This window comes from Mauremys reevesii, linkage group 1 (assembly GCF_016161935.1).
Source record: "Mauremys reevesii isolate NIE-2019 linkage group 1, ASM1616193v1, whole genome shotgun sequence".
Lineage (NCBI taxonomy): Eukaryota > Metazoa > Chordata > Testudines > Geoemydidae > Mauremys > Mauremys reevesii.
In genome coordinates this window covers 261,325,200-261,342,701 of record NC_052623.1, presented here as the reverse complement: position 1 = coordinate 261,342,701, position 17,502 = coordinate 261,325,200, and the positions used below count along the sequence as shown (strand labels likewise).

Genomic DNA, 17,502 nt, shown 5'->3' with positions numbered 1-17,502 from the left:
TTGATTTGAAATCTAATGAATTTATAGAAAAAATGTAAATAAAAATACTAAAAAGGTCAAAATAAAAACAAACCATTTCAAAATTATGAAAATGAAACATTTTGTTTGACCTGATTTGAATTTTTTCAGATTTTTGGTTTGTGAATTTTTTTGAGAATTTATTTTTGTTTTAAATCTCAGAAACTCTCACAGGATAGGAAAACTCTTTCCCACTCAGCTCTACTTCTGTGTCATTATCACAAGGAAGATTGTGAGGCACAGAGAAGAGGCTGTGTAACCTGCTCTGTAGGTGGGCAGAAGGACATTCTGTATAAACTTGTACTAAATGCACAGTCATTTATAATAGAAAAGTTCCATTAATATTGTAAGGACAACCAGCATGAGAATGCACAAAATTGATAAGCTGTCCTCTTCTTAAACCAAGAGACTTGCCTTTATGCTAAGTGTGAACACCTATATGGAAGGTATTTTTGACACCAGACAGGAATTATTACCCTGTATTATCAGCCATATTGTAATCCTAAAAAGCAACACTACAAATAAACTCTTATAAACCAAACATCAGTCATATGACAAAATCTCTGGAGAGTGAAGAGAGTTAAACTATAACTCTTCGTTTTAATACTATGTTCTAAGGTTTTGCATTAAGCTACAGTACATATTCTCTGTAGCATTATACTGTATAATTCTTTGCTAATATACTGTGCCTCCATCTATGATACCACCATACTTGTTTGATCCAAAACCTATTGAAATCAGTGAAAGAGCTCCCATTTACTTCAATGGACACTGGATCAAGCTATAAATGAGCAATATAAATGCACACTCTCTTCTCACAACACTCAACTATCTTGCTGTTCCCTACACCGTACCAAGCATTACTCCTACACTAGTAGCAGGATCTAATATGCTCCAAAGTTCTATAAAGTAAACTGTCAGTGATACACTGAGAATTGCTCTGCCATCTCTTTTTCCTTAATAGCCTATTTACTGAATAAACTATAATCAGTGAAAGATTTAAGAAGGAAAAAGACTTACAAAATTTGTCCCGGTGCAACCATAGCGCATTTTGCATTTTTATGGCAGGTGTTGTTGGTCTTACAGATATCTGTCATACTGCATCCTTTTCCAGGGACTAAATTTCTGTAATGTTCTTTGCATTCGCAGTGGGACTAAATCAGGGGCGAAAGACAAAAGTTAGTTTGTATTTCAGATTTCATTAGTGACTTGCTATTTTCAGCATGTTTCTGTCACAAAAGCCAGGGCAAGGATTTAAAGACAACTTCCAAAGGCTCAGGTAAACACCCAGCAAATTCAGATGCATATATGCAGCTTATCCAGATGTATTCAACCCTTTTCTAGATTTTATCCATCCTAGAAAATTTCTGGCTTTCAAATGATATCCTTAAAAAAGAAATAAAATTCTTTAGGTGCCATTGCTTACAAGGAGGTATTTATTAAAATCAGTGCCGCTAGGCCAAATTTATAATCCGTGGTCACATAGACCTTTTCGTCCCCAAAAAGATCACAAAGCATTTAATAAACTACAGTAAATGCCTATAACATCACTGAAATGCAGCCCCCCCCCGCCGCCCCGAGAATAGTGAAGGCCAACAAACCAGCACACGGGGGACTGCAAAATAGTTGGGAGCAGGCAAAATGTATGGACAAGGACTCCAAGGCAAGCCCCACCTCTTACAAAAAGTGCCATGGGAACATTAATGTCTATTTAGAACAGGTGAGACCTTTGAAAGCCTCACTTGATCAATGGAGGGAATTTTACTATGGAATGTTTCACTCAGGTAGCCAGCAGAATTAATAATACCTAGCTCTTGGAGATCTACTGATGCAAGAGCACTGTACAAGTGCTTTATAAAGGAGGTTGTTATCATTTCCCCCTTTTGTAAACTGGGGATACAAGAAAGAGAAAATGACTTGCCCAAGGTCACCCAGCAGGCCACGGCAGAGCTGGGAATAGAACCCAAGTGCCTGTTGAGAGCTTTATCCACTAGGCAAGACTGTCTCCCCCCAGGGAAAAACCATTCTTGGTCCTAGTCAGTTGATTTTGGAAATGCTTTGGGCTCCAGTTCAGCACTTACCTTTCCTGGACCATCATATCTGCAAATGGTAGACTCTGTAGGGCAATTTCCAAACATCCCTTGGCAAGGGTCTATTGGTAAGCAGACTTGGCCATCCCCTCTGTAACCTTCTTGGCAGACACATTTATGACGATTAGGTCCAAGATAGGTGCAATAAGCATTCGGAGCACAGACCTTTTTTAAGCACGGGTTGATAGCTTGAAAAAACATTAATAAAACAAATTAATAATTACCCCAAAGTTGCAAAAGTAAGGGGGTGGTGGAGCCTATAGAATGAACTGCCTAAAATAGCTAAGTCCAGAGTGTTGTATCAACATGAAGATATGAGATAGGAACCTATTTATACCAACATAGCAAACAACTATCTGTGTTTTTGTACATAAGTGACCTTTAAAGCTGGGATGTTGAGTTATTACCCAATTAAACCTACAATAATGCATTCATTTAAAAATCTTAATTATAACTATTGCCCGCTTCTTTAATAAATTGTGATCATAGAGGATCAAGGTGACATGACTTAAAATAACTGCCCTAAGGCATGTTAGATTAGCAAGAAAATGTCACTCAGCAGAATGGGTCTTCCAAACCCAAGCTTTATAAGGCAGGGATAGAGCAGTGGTTCTCAACCTCTCCAGACTATTGTACCCATTTCAGGGGCTCAAGCCCGAGCCCTGCCCCCCAGGGTTGAAGCATGTAACTTAGCTTTGTGGGGCCCACTGTGGTGTAGGGCCACAGGCAGTTGCCATGCACCCCCTATCTCTGGCCCTGCACGTGTGACACCCCTAAACCCTTCCTGCGACCTGCCCTGGGGGTCACAACCCCCAGGCTGAGAAACATTGATCTAGATGAGTTCATGTACCCCCGGAAAACCTCTGTATATCCCCAGGGGGGGGTACATGTACCCCTGGTTGAGAGCCACTGGGATAGAGGATTGGCCCATGAATGCTTTAGTCCATTCCCTCCATACTGCTGCAGAGTTAGGGCCAGATTAGGAACCCAACAGTTACATTCGTAGTTCCATTGAAGTCAGTGGCATTACTCCTGTGAGTAACTGCTCACCACTGAGAGTTAGCTGTTCGAGATCTGGCCCTTCATCTGTAATACTGATAGTAGCCAATGGGGAAACTAAAGCACAAGTGGTTGCTTGTGATTTCAAAGTGAGTCATCTGAATTGATTCATCCATCCTGAATCAACTCACTATGTAGTTTAAAAAACTGAACCTAGTGGTAAATTTTACCGTTAGTACCCTAGATAAAATATAATATAGTGGCACATAATCTCTCTTGCTTTAAGCTATAGGACAGACACTGACTGATGGGAGATAGGAAGAAACTTCTCTGATGCAGTTTCTTGAACTTTCTCCTGAAACATCAGGCGCAAGCCACTGTTGGAGACAAAATACCAGATGAGAGGGATCTCGGGTCTGATCCAGGACTGCAATTACTGTGTTACTAGATAAACACTATTGAGTCTTCAGCACCATAATTTGTTAGAATTATTAGAATAATAATCAGAGGGGTAGCCATGTTAGTCTGGATCTGTAAAAAAGCAATGAAGAGTCTTGTGGCACCTTATAGACTAACAAATGTATTGGAGCATAAGCTTTTGTGGGTGAATACCCACTTCATCAGACTGACAAGTGGGTATTCACCCAGGAAAGCTTATGCTCCAATACATTTGCTAGTCTATAAGGTGCCACAGGACTCTTTGTTGCTTTTTATAGAATAATAATGTATTGTTATGTATTAATGTAATAGAATAATTAGAAACAAATGTTTCTTCATGACAAAAAACTCAGACCTGTGTGTCAGTGTTGCAGAACGTTCTGTTGGGGGAGTCACCATGCGGTGGGACCTCTCTCAGCGAATGTAAATCGTTGTTCACCTGGGCTGATTTTATGGAAGCAAACTAGGTGGCCATGGCCCATCAGGCTTCACGGCTACTTACGTTCGCATTGTTTACCATCTCCATGGTAATTGGGAAGACATGTACACTCCAGTTTGGTTTCATCTTCACTAGAAATAGAGCATCTGGAGTTTTCAGGGCACTGTAAGGCCTCACACTCAGGTATTGCTGGAGAGAAAGAAGGCAAAGGGTTATACTGTGGCTGAATATCACACTAATGAACATTACACTCAATCCTTCTGCTGTTCAAGAACCAATGCAGAGTATAGATGAGCAAGGCACTGTTGAGTGGTGATGTGGCCACTGTTAGTGGTGATCAATGATGTAATGATGCAGTGATAATGATAATGGGTCTTTGTTAGCTTTAGATGTGACGGGGTTTGAGTTGGGGTGTGTATTTTGCTGCTGTACTTTCATGCGCATTAAATGAATATATTTAGCTCTCACCAGCAGCCACCATAAAGAAGTTGGTGACTATGTGCTGGAAGAAAAACGCTATACTTACCCTGATCACAGTTAAGCCCTTCGTATCCAGACAAACAGGTACATCCTCCATCCCCTGTAATTCCACTGTTGCATACTCCATGAGCACAGTTGCAAACTATATGTAGAAATGGATTGGTTTTGGTAAATAAGTTAGTGGATTTGAAACAAGGTTTTCAGTGGTTTTTCATGCCACTAATGTTTTAGATGCAGTAATTAGACACTACCATTTTTGACAAACTTGGGTGTTACAGGCTTTGTACTGGGATGCTCAAGTCCCACCCCTGGTTGCTGAAGCAGACCTGTTGGGGCCTAAAATGGGTGTCTGGGTGTGGAGGTGCTGATTAGAACATGCTGCTAGTGACCTGTATGGCCTAACTTTACTCATTTGAAAATGGGACCCCAGCCTTTAAACATCAAATGGAACAGTTCCCGTGCTAATATCAAGGGGCACAGAGGGAAGAACATTAGCCATTTTAAGGGCATCCATAAATAGGTCAATCTCTGAAACAGGTTTTATTTAGTCCTTCAACTGTTTACATTGGAAGGACAAAATCAACATTTCTGGGGACAAGGAGTGCACAGAATTCTGTGGCTAACAATTTTCAGGCACAAAGTTGCACATATACAAATTCCAGACAATGCTGAGGCTCCTTTGAAAATTTGTCCCTTAGACTAGGTGTACTTTTAAATGTTTTACTGAAAAAGTTATACTGGTAAAGCCCTAGTGGACACAGTTATGTCAGTATAAAGGTGACTTATACTGGGACAGTTTATTCCCTTTCCTATATGGGAATAAGCTCTACCAGGGGTTCTCAGCCTTTTTCTTTCTGAGGCCCCCCCCTTCCATGCTATAAAAACTCCACTGCCCACTTGTGCCACAACAGCTGGTTTTCTGCATATAAAAGCCAGGGTCTGTGTTGGGGGGTAGCAAACAGAGCAATTGCCTAGAGTCCCATGCCACAGGGTCCCCACAAAGCTACATTGCTCAGGCTTCAGCCTCAGGTGGCGGGGCTCAGGGACTGGCTTCAGCCCCATGAGGTGGGGCTTTGGCTTTCTGCCCTGGGCCCCAGCGAGTCTAATGCTGGCCCTGCTTGGAGGCCTCCCTGAAACCTGCTTGAGGCCCCCTAGGGGACCCTGGACTTCTGGTTGAGAACTACTGAGCTATACCAGTATAAGCACCTTATATATATATAGCTGCATCTACTCTAGGGGATTGTACTGTTTTAGCTATATTAATATAGTTACATTGTTACAATTTTCTCGTGTAGACAAGCCCTTAGGTTTTAATGCACAACAGCAGTTAGGTGCCTCAAATAGGGACTTAGGGCTAGTCTACACTTACCAGCCGGGTCGACGCGGTGAGTTCGACTTCTCGGAGTTCAAACTATCGTGTCTAATCTGGACGCGATAGGTCGACTCTGGTACTCCACCACTGCAAAAGGCGGTGGCGGAGTCGACCTTGGAGCCGCGGACTTCGATTCCGCGGCGTCTGGACGGGTGAGTAGTTCGAACTAGGCTACTTCGAATTCAGCTACGCTATTCACGAAGCTGAACTTGCGTACCCTAGTTCGACCCCCGCTCTTAGTGTAGACCTGCCCTTAGACACTTAAGTCCTGGTTTCAACACCACTACGATGTACCCCTCCCCACGCCAAACCTTGTAGGTGCCTAAGTTTTTCCAGTGAAAATTCTCTGGGTGCCTATGTCTCTGTCTCTGAAAGTGTGCCCTGCTGCCTCTCTCTAGACACCCTGGCACCTATCTCCCACCTAAGCCCCAGACTAATTCATGAACAAAGGGAAGAAAGGCATTAAACCGCCTAGGTCACGTGTAGGCCATTGGGCTTGTCAGGTTAGTTCACACAAAACTGACTGGGGAGTGGCGGAGGCAAATCCCTCATAATTTTTAGCCTAGTTGTTAAGGTACACATCTGGGACATGGAAAAACCCTGGTTCAAGTCCCCACTAGGGGAGGTGGGATTTGAAGTGGGGTCTGCCACCCCTCACTACCCGGCTATGTTCTCTCTCTCTCTCTCTCTCTCTCTGAGAGAGAGCACCTAAGCATGAGAATAACCCTATAGCCTGGGGGCTAGGCCATTCCCACAGAATATGGGAGACCAAGGATCCTCTTTATTTATATACAGTGGAACAGCTTCAAGAGGAGATACTGAGGGAGGATCACATCAGACTATCCTATAGCTCAATGGTTAGAGCATGTTCCTGAGATGCTCATGGTTCAAATCCCTTCTCCTCTCAAGCAGCGGGGAGACTTGAACTGGAAGGTCTCCCACAGCTAGGGTTGCCAACTGTCCAATCACCCAAACACCCTGCCCCACCCCTTCTCCAAGGCCCTGCCTCGCTCACTCCATCTCCCCTCCCTCCGTCACTTACTCTCCCCCACCCTCACTCACTTTCACTGAGCTGGGGAAGGGGTGCGGGAGGGGATGTGGGGTGCAAGATCTGGGAGGGAGTTTGGGTGCTGGGGGGGGTCTCAGGGCTGGGGCAGGGGGTTGGGGTTCAGGAGGGGGTGAGGGGTGTGAGCTCTGGGAGGGAGTTTGGGTGCAGGAGGGGGCTCCACTCTGGAGCAGGGGGTTGGGGTGAAGGAGGGGGTTTGGGCTGCTGGCTCCAGGAGGTGGCTTAGGGCTGGGACAGGGGATTGGGGTGCAGGAGGAGATTTGGGGTACTGGCTCCGGGAGGGGGCTCAGGGTTGGGGCAAAGGATTGGGGTGTGTGTGCAGGGAGGGGTGTGGGCTCTGGCCGGTGGCGCTTACCTCAGGGGTGTGGGCTCCTGGTTGGTGGCACAGCAGACCTAAGGCAGGTTCCCTGCCTGCCCTAGCCCCGCACTGCTCCCGGAAGTGGACGGCATGTCCCTGCAGCCCCGGGAGGGGGGCAGGAGGCTCCGTGCACTGCCCCTGCCGGCAGGCACCACCCCTACAGCTCCCACTGGCTGCCGTTCCCGGTCAATGGGAGCTGTGGAGTTGGCGCTGGGGCAGGGGCAGCGCACAGAGACCTCCTGCCCCTTCCCCCAGGGACCACAGGGACATGCTGGCTGCTTCTGGGAGCGGTGCGGGGCCAGGGCACGAAGGGACTTTTAGTGGCCTAAAATCTCCCAGTTTGGCTTTAGTAGCCTCGGGGAGATAGAGCCTGATTCCGGGAGACTCCCGGTGAAACTGGGAGGGTTGGCAACTCTACCCATGTCCCAGCTGAGTGGTCTAACCACTGGTAAAAATGTTATGAGAAAAGTCCTCCCTCCCCCATCACTTCTTTGTGTGAACTCACCTGAGGGGCCCAATCTAGTAGATGGCTTCTGAGCATGCCTACTGGATTGGGCCCTACATGTGACCACTCACCCCCCAGCTTCTTGCTAAAGCTTCATAAGGCACCTAACTCCAAAGAGAGCTCCCAGCTGTGAATTTCAAGCAGAAATAGGAACATCCCTGAAGCCTGGATTTAGGCGTCTATCACCGTGAGACACCCCCCTCTGGTAGGCATCTCCTATTGACTAGCTTAGGCAGTTCCCCAGGGCCGCCCAGAGGATTCGGGCGCCTGGGGTTTTCGGCGGCGGGGAGCCCCCCCCGAATAGCTGCCAAAGACCCGGCACTGCAGCGGAGGGGTCCTTCTGCCCCGGGACCTGCTGCTGTGGGTCTTCGGGGCACTTCGGCGGTGGGTCCCGGAGCGGAAGGACCCCCTGCCGCTGAATTGCTGCGGAAGATGCTCCGGGGGCCCAGGCCCCAACAGAGTTTTCCAGGGACCCCGGAGCGAGTGAAGGACCCTGCTCCAGGGGCCCCGAAAAACTCTTGTGGGGTCCCCTGCAAGGCCCGGGGCCTGGGGCAAATTGCCCCACTTGCCCCTCCCTCTGGGCGGCCCTGCAGTTCCCTGGCTAGTGTGCTATCTTTTATGAATCACAGTTTAAGGTAACCCTCTCTCCCCATTCATTGCACATGTGCTAGGTGCCTAAGTCAGGCTTTGTGCATTGCAGTGATTTCTCCATGTGCACAGCTCCTTTTGTGCATGCAGGCCTTAATGTCTAAAGCCTCATGCAAGCCTCATGCCAATGCACAGTCTCCAGGGGCCCCTAGAGAATTTGGAATAGGCATCAACAGCTGAAATATCTGAAGGCTGAAACCATAAATCATAGTTAAAAGAACATGCTGTTGAATCCTCCAATAGCCTTAGGAATAATTCCATTAAAGATACTGAATTGATTCTAATGCCCTATTTGTATAAAAATGTTGTCTCAATAGCATTTATATGAATCAACACTGGCATCCAGTGGACAACTGTTGGAAACAATATGCCTTTGAGGCTGTGCAGTTACTGTGATTATTGTAGAAAAGCCACTACAGAATATTTAAGTTACAGCCAATTCATGACTGCATTTTGGTTGGTGACTTAGTTTCTGACTCAAGTACGCTGGTTTTAATACTATATTGTATTTATTTGATTTTTGGGAAATGTTTTTGTGTGTAATTATATGCTATGTTTCCAGGGCCTTTAGTTAGGAAATTTATTAAACATATTGCAAGTTGGCATTTGGTAGGTTACCACACAATGGTATCCTAAAATACCACAATTACCCACCCCCCCAATACTTATATATATAAGGGTTGTCAATTAATCACAGTAAACTCATGCGATTAACTAGAAACAATTAATCATGATTAAAAAAATTAATCTCCATTAATCACAGTTTTAATCACACTGTTAAACAATACAATACTGATTGAAATTTATTACATATATTTGGATGTTTTTCTACATTTTCAGACATTGATTTCAATTACAATACAGAATACAAAGTGTACAATGCTCACTTTATATTATTATTTTTATTACAAATGTTTGCACTATAAAAATGATAAACAAAAGAAATACAAGTCCACTCAGTCCTACTTCTTGTTTAGCCAATCACTCAGACAAAGAAGTTTGTTTACATTTGCAGGAGATAAGGCTGCCCACTTCTTGTTTATGATGTCACCTGAAAGTGAGAACAGGTGTTTGCATGGCACTGTTGTAGCCGGCATTGCAAGATATTAACATGCCAGATGTGCTAAAGGTTAATACGTCCCTTCATACTTCAATCACCATTCCAGAGGACATGTGTCCATGCTGATGACGCGTTCTGCTCGATAATGATCCAAAGCAGTAAGGACCAATGCATGTTCATTTTTATCATCTGAATCAGATGCCACCAGTTGGAGGTTGATTTTATTTTTGTCGTTCGGGTTCTGTAGCTTCTGAATCAGAGTGTTGCTCTTTTAAGATTTCTGAAAGCATACTCCACACCTTGTCCCTCTCAGATTTTGGAAGGCACTTCTGATTCTTAAATCTTGGGTTGAGTGCTGTAGCTATTTTTAGAAATCTCACATTGGTACCCTCTTAGTGTTTTATCAAATCTGCAGTGAAAGTGTTCTTAAAACAAACGTGCTGGGTCATCATCCGAGACTGCTATAACATGAAATATATGGCAGAGTGTGGGTAAAACAGAGCAGGAGACATACAATTCTCCCCCAAGGAGTTTAGTCACAAATTTAATTAATGCATTACTTTTTTAATGAGTGTCATCAGCATGGAAGCATGTCCTCTGGATTGGTGACTGAAGCATGAAGGGGCATATGAATATTTAGCATATCTGGCATGTAAATACCTTGCAATGCCACCTACAAAAGTGCCATGCAAACGCCTGTTCTTACTTTCAGATGACATTGTAAACAAGAAGCGGGCAGCATTATCTCCTGCAAATGTAAACAAACTCATTTGTCTGAGCGATTGGCTGAACAAGAAGTAGGACTGAGTGGAGTTGCAGGCTCTAAAGTTTTATTTTTGAATGCAGTTATTTTTTGTACATAATTCTATATTTGTAAATTCAACTTTCATGACAAAGAGATTTCACTTCAGTAGTTGTATAAGGTGAACTGAAAAATACTATTTCTTTACAGTTTTTTTACAGTGCAAATATTTGTAATAAAAATAAAGTGAGCACTGTACACTTTGTATTCTGTTTTAATTGAAATCAATACATTTGAAAATGTAGAAAACATCAAAAATATTTAAATAAATGGTATTCTATTATTGTTTAACAGCGCAATTAATCACAGTTAAACATCCCTAAGATATATATATCTATATCTATATATATAGATATATATATAGATATAGATATAGATATAGCCATGAAAAATATATGGCAGGAAACATTCCAGCCCTAACTGTGAGAGGACTTGGATAATCTAGCAGGTCCTTCCATCTCTAGTTTATTTGATTATATGATAAAACAAAGATATTTAAGGATACTATTTTTCACTGTGCTGCACCTAGGTTATTGGCCATGCAATTCATCCTGCACTAATACAGATTTAATATTTCTTATTTTTTTCACTTGTATAAAAGGAGCTAAAATCAGACATACCTGAAGTGCAGTTGGGTCCAAATAAATTATCTTCAGCACAAGTTTCACAGGCTGTCCCACCAAATCCTTGCTATAGAACACATAAGGAAAGTCATTCTACTATATAATTAAACATTTGAATACAAGCAGAGTAGCCATGCATAAGAAAATGTTATAATGCTGAAAGGACTATAGACAGCAATTTGGAAAAAACATTGTGCCACCAAGATGAGGACTGCTCAAGTAAATCCCAGGTAAAATCTCCTTTGGCCAATTTTTCTCCCTCACATGCTTATACATTAAACTTAATTTCTGTCAGTGATTAGCCATTATGTTCCCATTCAGAGCTCTGACCACTTCCACAGAAACTCAGAAGGCTTAAAATATAATGAAGAATTGCAACAAAACTTAACTGACTACTCATATCATTCTAATTACTAGCTAATCAATAATAATAATAATAATAATTAATAATAAAAGTGCCTCAATTCTACCCTGTTTCTCATTCTCCAACTCCCACCTATGTGCTCTAGAAAAGATGTGCTTTGCAGTGTTTCTAGAAGATTAGCCAAAGCAGAATGAGGTGCACCAATTTAATGGGGTTTACATGCACATATCAGGAAGAAGAATTTGACCTTTTATTTTTCCCTTCTGGGTGGGGTTATTTAACACCACCAAATGAACATTATAGAAACCGTAAAGTAAATAGTCATAAGGAATCATTTGAAGTTTTAAGTGAGCAGAAACTTAAAAAAACAAAAATGAAATAAAACCAACCTGTCCCGCCCCCAAACCATCTCTGCAGGCTATTTCTGAAATATTTTCACTTTATGTATTTTTCTGGCATAAATATGCCGTATTTCCTAGCTGTGATACACAATATCATTCCAAAAATTGAAAGGACATACTTGGCAAGTGCATTTTCCATCTCCGTTTATACCCTGAAAACAGCGGCCTCTGTTATTGCATGGTGATGCAGCTCCTCCTGGACATGCTACAGAATAAAACGTGACAAATCAACAAAACTGACTGTGATGGTTATACAGACAAAAAAGTCTTTTATATTAGTGATGGTGACTCTCAAAGGGTTTGGGGGAATCAGTTCAAATAGGCATCTCAAAGCATGGATTTTTTTTGAGTCACTGTCATAGGTTTCACCCCCACTCTGAACTTTAGGGTACAGATGTGGGGACCTGCATGAGAACCCCCAAACTTAATTACCAGCTTAGATCAGTATGCTGCCACCACCCAAATTGTTAAAAACAGCTGTTTATGAGTCATTTGGGAAACTCTGTCTTCTCCCCCAAAATCTCTCCCTCCCAAATACTGTAACCCTTCCCTGGGCAACCGACGTTGCATCCGACGCAGTGGGTATTCACCCACGAAAGCTCATGCTCCAATATGTCTGTTAGTCTATAAGGTGCCATAGGACTCTTTGCTGCTTTTACAGATCCAGACTAACACGGCTACCCCTCTGATACTTGGTAACCTTGAGAGACTTCTCCACCAATTTCCTGGTGAACACCGATCCAAACCCCTTGGAGCTTAAAACAAGGAAAAAATCAATCAGGTTCTTAAAAAGAAGACTTTTAATTAAGGAAAAGGGGTGAAAGGAATACCTCTGAGATTAGCAGGTAAGTTACTTTCACAGACAACAGATTCAAAACACAGAGGATGTTCCCCTGGGCAAAAACCTTAGTTACACAAAAGAAAACCCCAATTTGATTATCCCTCTAATGCAAAAAGACAAAGTCACAAAAGGAAATAAACATAAGCTAATTTATTCCTTCTCTAATACTCACTACCCTGGTTGATTCCTGGCTCTTTTCACTCCAGCACAGAACTTAATGAATAGAACAAAGGAAGAACTTCCCTCGTTCCTCTTGAAACATCTTGTCCCCACATTGGTTCCGCTGGTCAGGTGTCAGCTAGGCTAGGTGAACTTCTTAACCCTTAACTGTCTGTTTATGACAGTCACCTAAGTATCTTCAGTGACATCGTGGCCCCAATGAAGTCCCATGGACTTGAATGGAGCCAGGATTGACTATGCAGGACTGGAAATCTTGTGAGAACAATGAGATTTCTAACACTTTTTCCTCTGGTTTGCCCAGATGGAATGTGGAGGGGCAGACCGCCATGAAAATGAAATGAAAAGAAAAAAATGTAATCACACTTTTTAAAATTTGAATTTAAAGTTATTGTTTTAGTCAAAGGATTGATAGGCAATCTAGAAATTGCTATAGTAGTCATTTTATTACAGCATTTGCAGCATCCAGAGGGTCAGTTATTAAAAATTACACTTAGTGATCATATTTGAAGAAAGAATCTTTTCCATATAGCATAGTAAAAACACCATATATTGGGATATTTGTAGATTGGACAAAGCTCCAGAAAATATACTACAAGGACCAGTCCTGCATTGGCAGAGAGGTAGACAAGATGACATAGTAGCTATTTTTCATCTTTACTCTTTATGATTCTCTAAATCAACATAATCTCAAATGTATGGGCTAATGTATTAAAGGATTTTCTGAAAACACAAGATGAGTATGGAGTTTGTTTAGCGTTTTGTATGGAGGATTATATAAAACAGAGGTCTGCAACCTTTCAGAAGTGGTGTGCCGAGTCTTCATTTATTCACTTTAATTTAAGGTTTCACGTGCCAGTAATACATTTTAATGTTTTTTTGAAGGTCTCTCTCTATAAGTCTATATATTATATAACTAAACTATTGTATTGTAAACAAGGTTTTCAAAATGTTTAAGAAGCTTCATTTAAAATTAAATTAAAATGTTGATCTTACGCCGTCGGCCCACTCAGCCCGCTGCAGGTCTGGGGTTCCATTCACCTAGGCTGGCAGTGGGCTGAGTGGGGCCTGCGGCCAGGATCCCGGCTGGCAAGGGGCCGGCAGCAGGCTGTGTGGGGCTGGCGGGATCTCGGCTGCTGGATCCGCTCAGCCCACTGCTGGTCTGGGGTCCTGGCCCTGCCCACATACAGTGGGTACCTACCTTCTCCCTGGTTCTGGCCCATTCTCTTCCTCTCTCTCTGCACTGAGCTGAGGGTGGGAGTGCACTGAGCACAGGGCTGGGGGTGAAGGAGCAGGCTGGGGGTTGGGTGTAGGATCTGGCCAGGAGCTAGAATGAGGGAGGGGGCTCAGGGTTGGGGCAGGAGGTTTGGGTGTGGAGCACTTACCTGGGCAGCTCCCATTTGGTGTGTGGGGGGTGCAGGAGCTCCCATTTGGTGCTCAGGGTGGGGATGTGGGGGGTGCAAGAGCCAGGATGTGAGGGGTGCATGGAGGGGATGGGTATGTGGCGGGTGCAAGAGTCAGGGCAGAGGGCTGGGGCAGGTGGGGGGGTGCAGGTGTCAAGGCATGGGGTTTGGGGGGCCTGGGTATGTGTGGGGGTGCCAGAGTCAGGGCTGGGTCATGGGGTGGTGGTGAAGGAGTCAAGCAGAGGGCTGGGTGTGTGCAGGGGCGGCTCTAGGCATTTTGCCACCCCAAGCACGGCAGGTAGGCTGCGGGAGGTCCGCCGACGCCACGGGACCAGCGGACCCTCCGCAGGCAAGCTGCCGAAGGCAGCCTGCCTGCTGCCCTCGCGGCGACCGGCAGAGCGCCCCCAGTGGCTTGCCACCCCAAGCACGCGCTTGGCATGCTGGTGCCTGGAGCCACCCCTGGGTGTGTGAAGGGGGTACAGGGCTCAGGTCAGGGGCCTGGGGTGTGTGTGGGGCTGCAGGGCTCAGGGTTGGGTGTGTGTGAGGGGGGGTCAGGGCAGAGGGCTGGGGGTGGGGATGGGGTCGTGGGGTGCTCACAGCAGGAGTCTGGAGGGGATATGCCCTGATTCCACCCCCCCCCTTCCCCAAGGCCCTGCCCCCGCTTCTTCTCTGTCTCTGCTGGGAGCATGGAACATGCTGACTCTGCTCCTCCCTCACCCCCTCCCTTGCAAGGGCCATCAGCTGAGCAGCCAGCAGGGAGGGAGAGAGGGACAGAAAGGAGGAGGAGAGGCAGGAACTTAGCACAGTGCAGGAAGAGGCAGGGGAGCCGGCAGGACCAAGCTTCTGCCCCCTGACCCTTGCCCCCTGCCCCCGTGGGAGAGGGACTGGGGGTGGAGAAGAGCGGGGCAGGTTGGGCCGGGCAGGATTTTTAATGGCATGCTGCTGCCTGCTGGGACCCCAGCAGGTAGCAGCGTGCCATTAAAAATCGGCTCACGTGCTGTTTTTGGCATGCATGCCATAGGTTGCCAACCCCTGATATAAAATGTATATTGGCCTAGATTTTCAAAAATAGGATCCTCAAGTTAGGCTCCTAAATCTATATTTAGACATCTCAAAATTGACAAGATTTTCAAGACCTCTGCAGTTTTACTAATCTGCTTGTTTATTTAGATGCTTTAATATGGATATAGAAGATTAACTGTAGGTTAGAAATTCTTGACCGAAGTTAAACTTCTATATCCATATTCATGCACCGGAATAAGACCCTAATCTGGCAAATACATACACTTGTGCTTAACTTTACCATTGTGAGTAGTTTGGGGTTACTTGTAGAAGTAAAGTTAAGCATGTGTGCAAGTGTTTGCAGGATTGGGGCTTAAGTGATCTGATTTCACAAGTGCTGATGTGATTGGGAGCTCTTGGCTGCTCAGCTCTTCTGAAAACCTGGGCATGTTTTAAGTTGTCTAAACTTTAGGCTCATATTTTTGAAAGTCTTGGCCAATACTCCTACTGGTTTACTGAGAGGTGAAAAGTCCAATGTTTTCTAGAACAGATGGAACTCTCTGACCCTTTGGGAGAGTAAATATTCACTGAATAAAATCTCATGGAATCATAGAAGGTATAGATGGAAACAACTTATTAGCTCAGCTAGAACATCATAGTCCAACATTGGTATATTTACTTAATTTTTTACTATAAATAAAACGGTTACTTAGAAAATAAGTTTCTTGTTCTGTACAGTTTCTGTATTTCTATTTTATTTTTAATTTTTCGCATCCACTGTATTGTGGGTGAAATCCATCTCTCCTTGTATAAAGCCTAAGAAAATGGCCTTGCGCTGGGAATGGAGTTTGCCTTGCCCATCTCATGGTTAGGTCGGGATGTAATGCAATTGGGGCTGATTGAAAATGTTCTGTCAAAACTGTCCTTGGCAGAAAATTGGGTTTTCATTTAAACAACTTTTTTCCCAAATAAGTATCTGCTTTCCATGGAAAATTTTGATTTTTCGTTGAAAAACTGAAAGCCTGAAAACCAAAATATTTGGATATGCTGTCACAGTGCCTCATGAGAACTGAAGTTTGGCTACCTGCTGTCTCCACTCTCTTCTATTGGCCAGGCTCCCCAGTTGAACTACAGCACCCATGATACACTTGGCCACCTCCCCTTGCCATGAGGGGTGACCATGGCGTATCATAGGAGAATTAGTCTGACCAAGGAGCCCAACCTATACAAAATGGGAGCATGAGGCAGCATGACAGCATTCCAATTGAAATATTTCAGTATTCAAATTTTCACCAACAAAAATTAAAAATTTTCATTAAAAACTTTTATTTTTAGGCTTTTTGTTTTTGTTGAAATTTTCCACAGAAACCTCCCTGCTTTTATGACTAGGTCTAAATGCAGCCTCTCAATGGCAACTATTCATAAGCTCCTCTACATAGCTGTGGAGCTTGTGGCCCCTTCTCCAATTTGCTGCAAAACATGCCAGCACTGAGCCTCACTAGGGTAGTCTGTAGAGGAGACAAGCCCCCATTGTGTGCTGCCACTTATAGCTCCCGTGCTTCACTACTGGACTTAAATAGTAGAGAGGACCTTGTGTTGGGTCTGTGTAAAACTGGTTCAAAAATTGCTAAGTTTTTTTCCATCAAAAAGGTTTGCGGGTCCAGAACGGAATTTCAGGGAGAAAGAGGAAAGTGGGCAACACCCACCTCAGAATAGCCGGGCCATTAGAGTATTTACCTGCATGGGAAATGATCCAGGTTCAAATTCCTGTTCTATCTGTTTTGTCTCTTTCTCTGACCCAATATTTAATTATGTATACAAAGGGGAACAGCTCCAACAAGAGAGACTGAGAAAGGGACCCAGGCTCTAATTCCTGCCCCAAATTCTGAGGTGGCTCACTCTCGAAAGGTCTCACTTTTGTTCCGATGCAGAACAAAAAGCACATTTTGAAACTTCAAAGTTTTTCCTGAAATGGATTTGTTGTGTTCCAGCCAACCCTAGGTCTGTGCAGCAGGAGGTGAAATATTTACCCCGTGCAGTGAGCCAGCACAAGATTTATGCACCATTTATGTCTAATTTAATCCTGACTCCAGGAGTTTAAGGGATCTGGAAGCCTTGTACTGTGCCTCTGCACAAGGGTGAATTGCAAGTGGTCTGAGCAGTGAGCAAATAAGTGGATGTGCACATGCATACGCATTATTTCTGCGAACACTTTGGCTGCATACTAATCTATCCCTTAAAGATGAGTCAGTAATCCAGTGAGAGCTATTGACTTTATATACAGTTCTTTGATGAATCAGTCTGTAACAGATACAATTTTCAGTCCAGTGTACCTTGAATGCATTGAAATCATAATGTTGTATTAAGATCTGAGATGAGATAACCAGGGACAAGGTAGAACAATAAATACATGTTA

General features: G+C 44.0%; 1 protein-coding gene across 1 annotated transcript in view; it reads right to left on the bottom strand.

The window, feature by feature from the left end:
- The window catches only part of STAB2 (stabilin 2), a 142,075-nt gene that overhangs the window by 115,958 nt on the left and 8,615 nt on the right, over positions 1–17,502 (bottom strand). Inside the window, exons 4-9 of the mRNA XM_039484192.1 lie at positions 11,783–11,868; positions 10,896–10,965; positions 4,511–4,606; positions 4,048–4,173; positions 2,100–2,296; positions 1,039–1,172 (exon numbers count right to left, since the gene is read on the bottom strand). Coding sequence (XP_039340126.1) covers positions 1,039–1,172; positions 2,100–2,296; positions 4,048–4,173; positions 4,511–4,606; positions 10,896–10,965; positions 11,783–11,868 — 709 coding nt within the window. The remainder of the gene's footprint in view (positions 1–1,038; positions 1,173–2,099; positions 2,297–4,047; positions 4,174–4,510; positions 4,607–10,895; positions 10,966–11,782; positions 11,869–17,502) is intronic.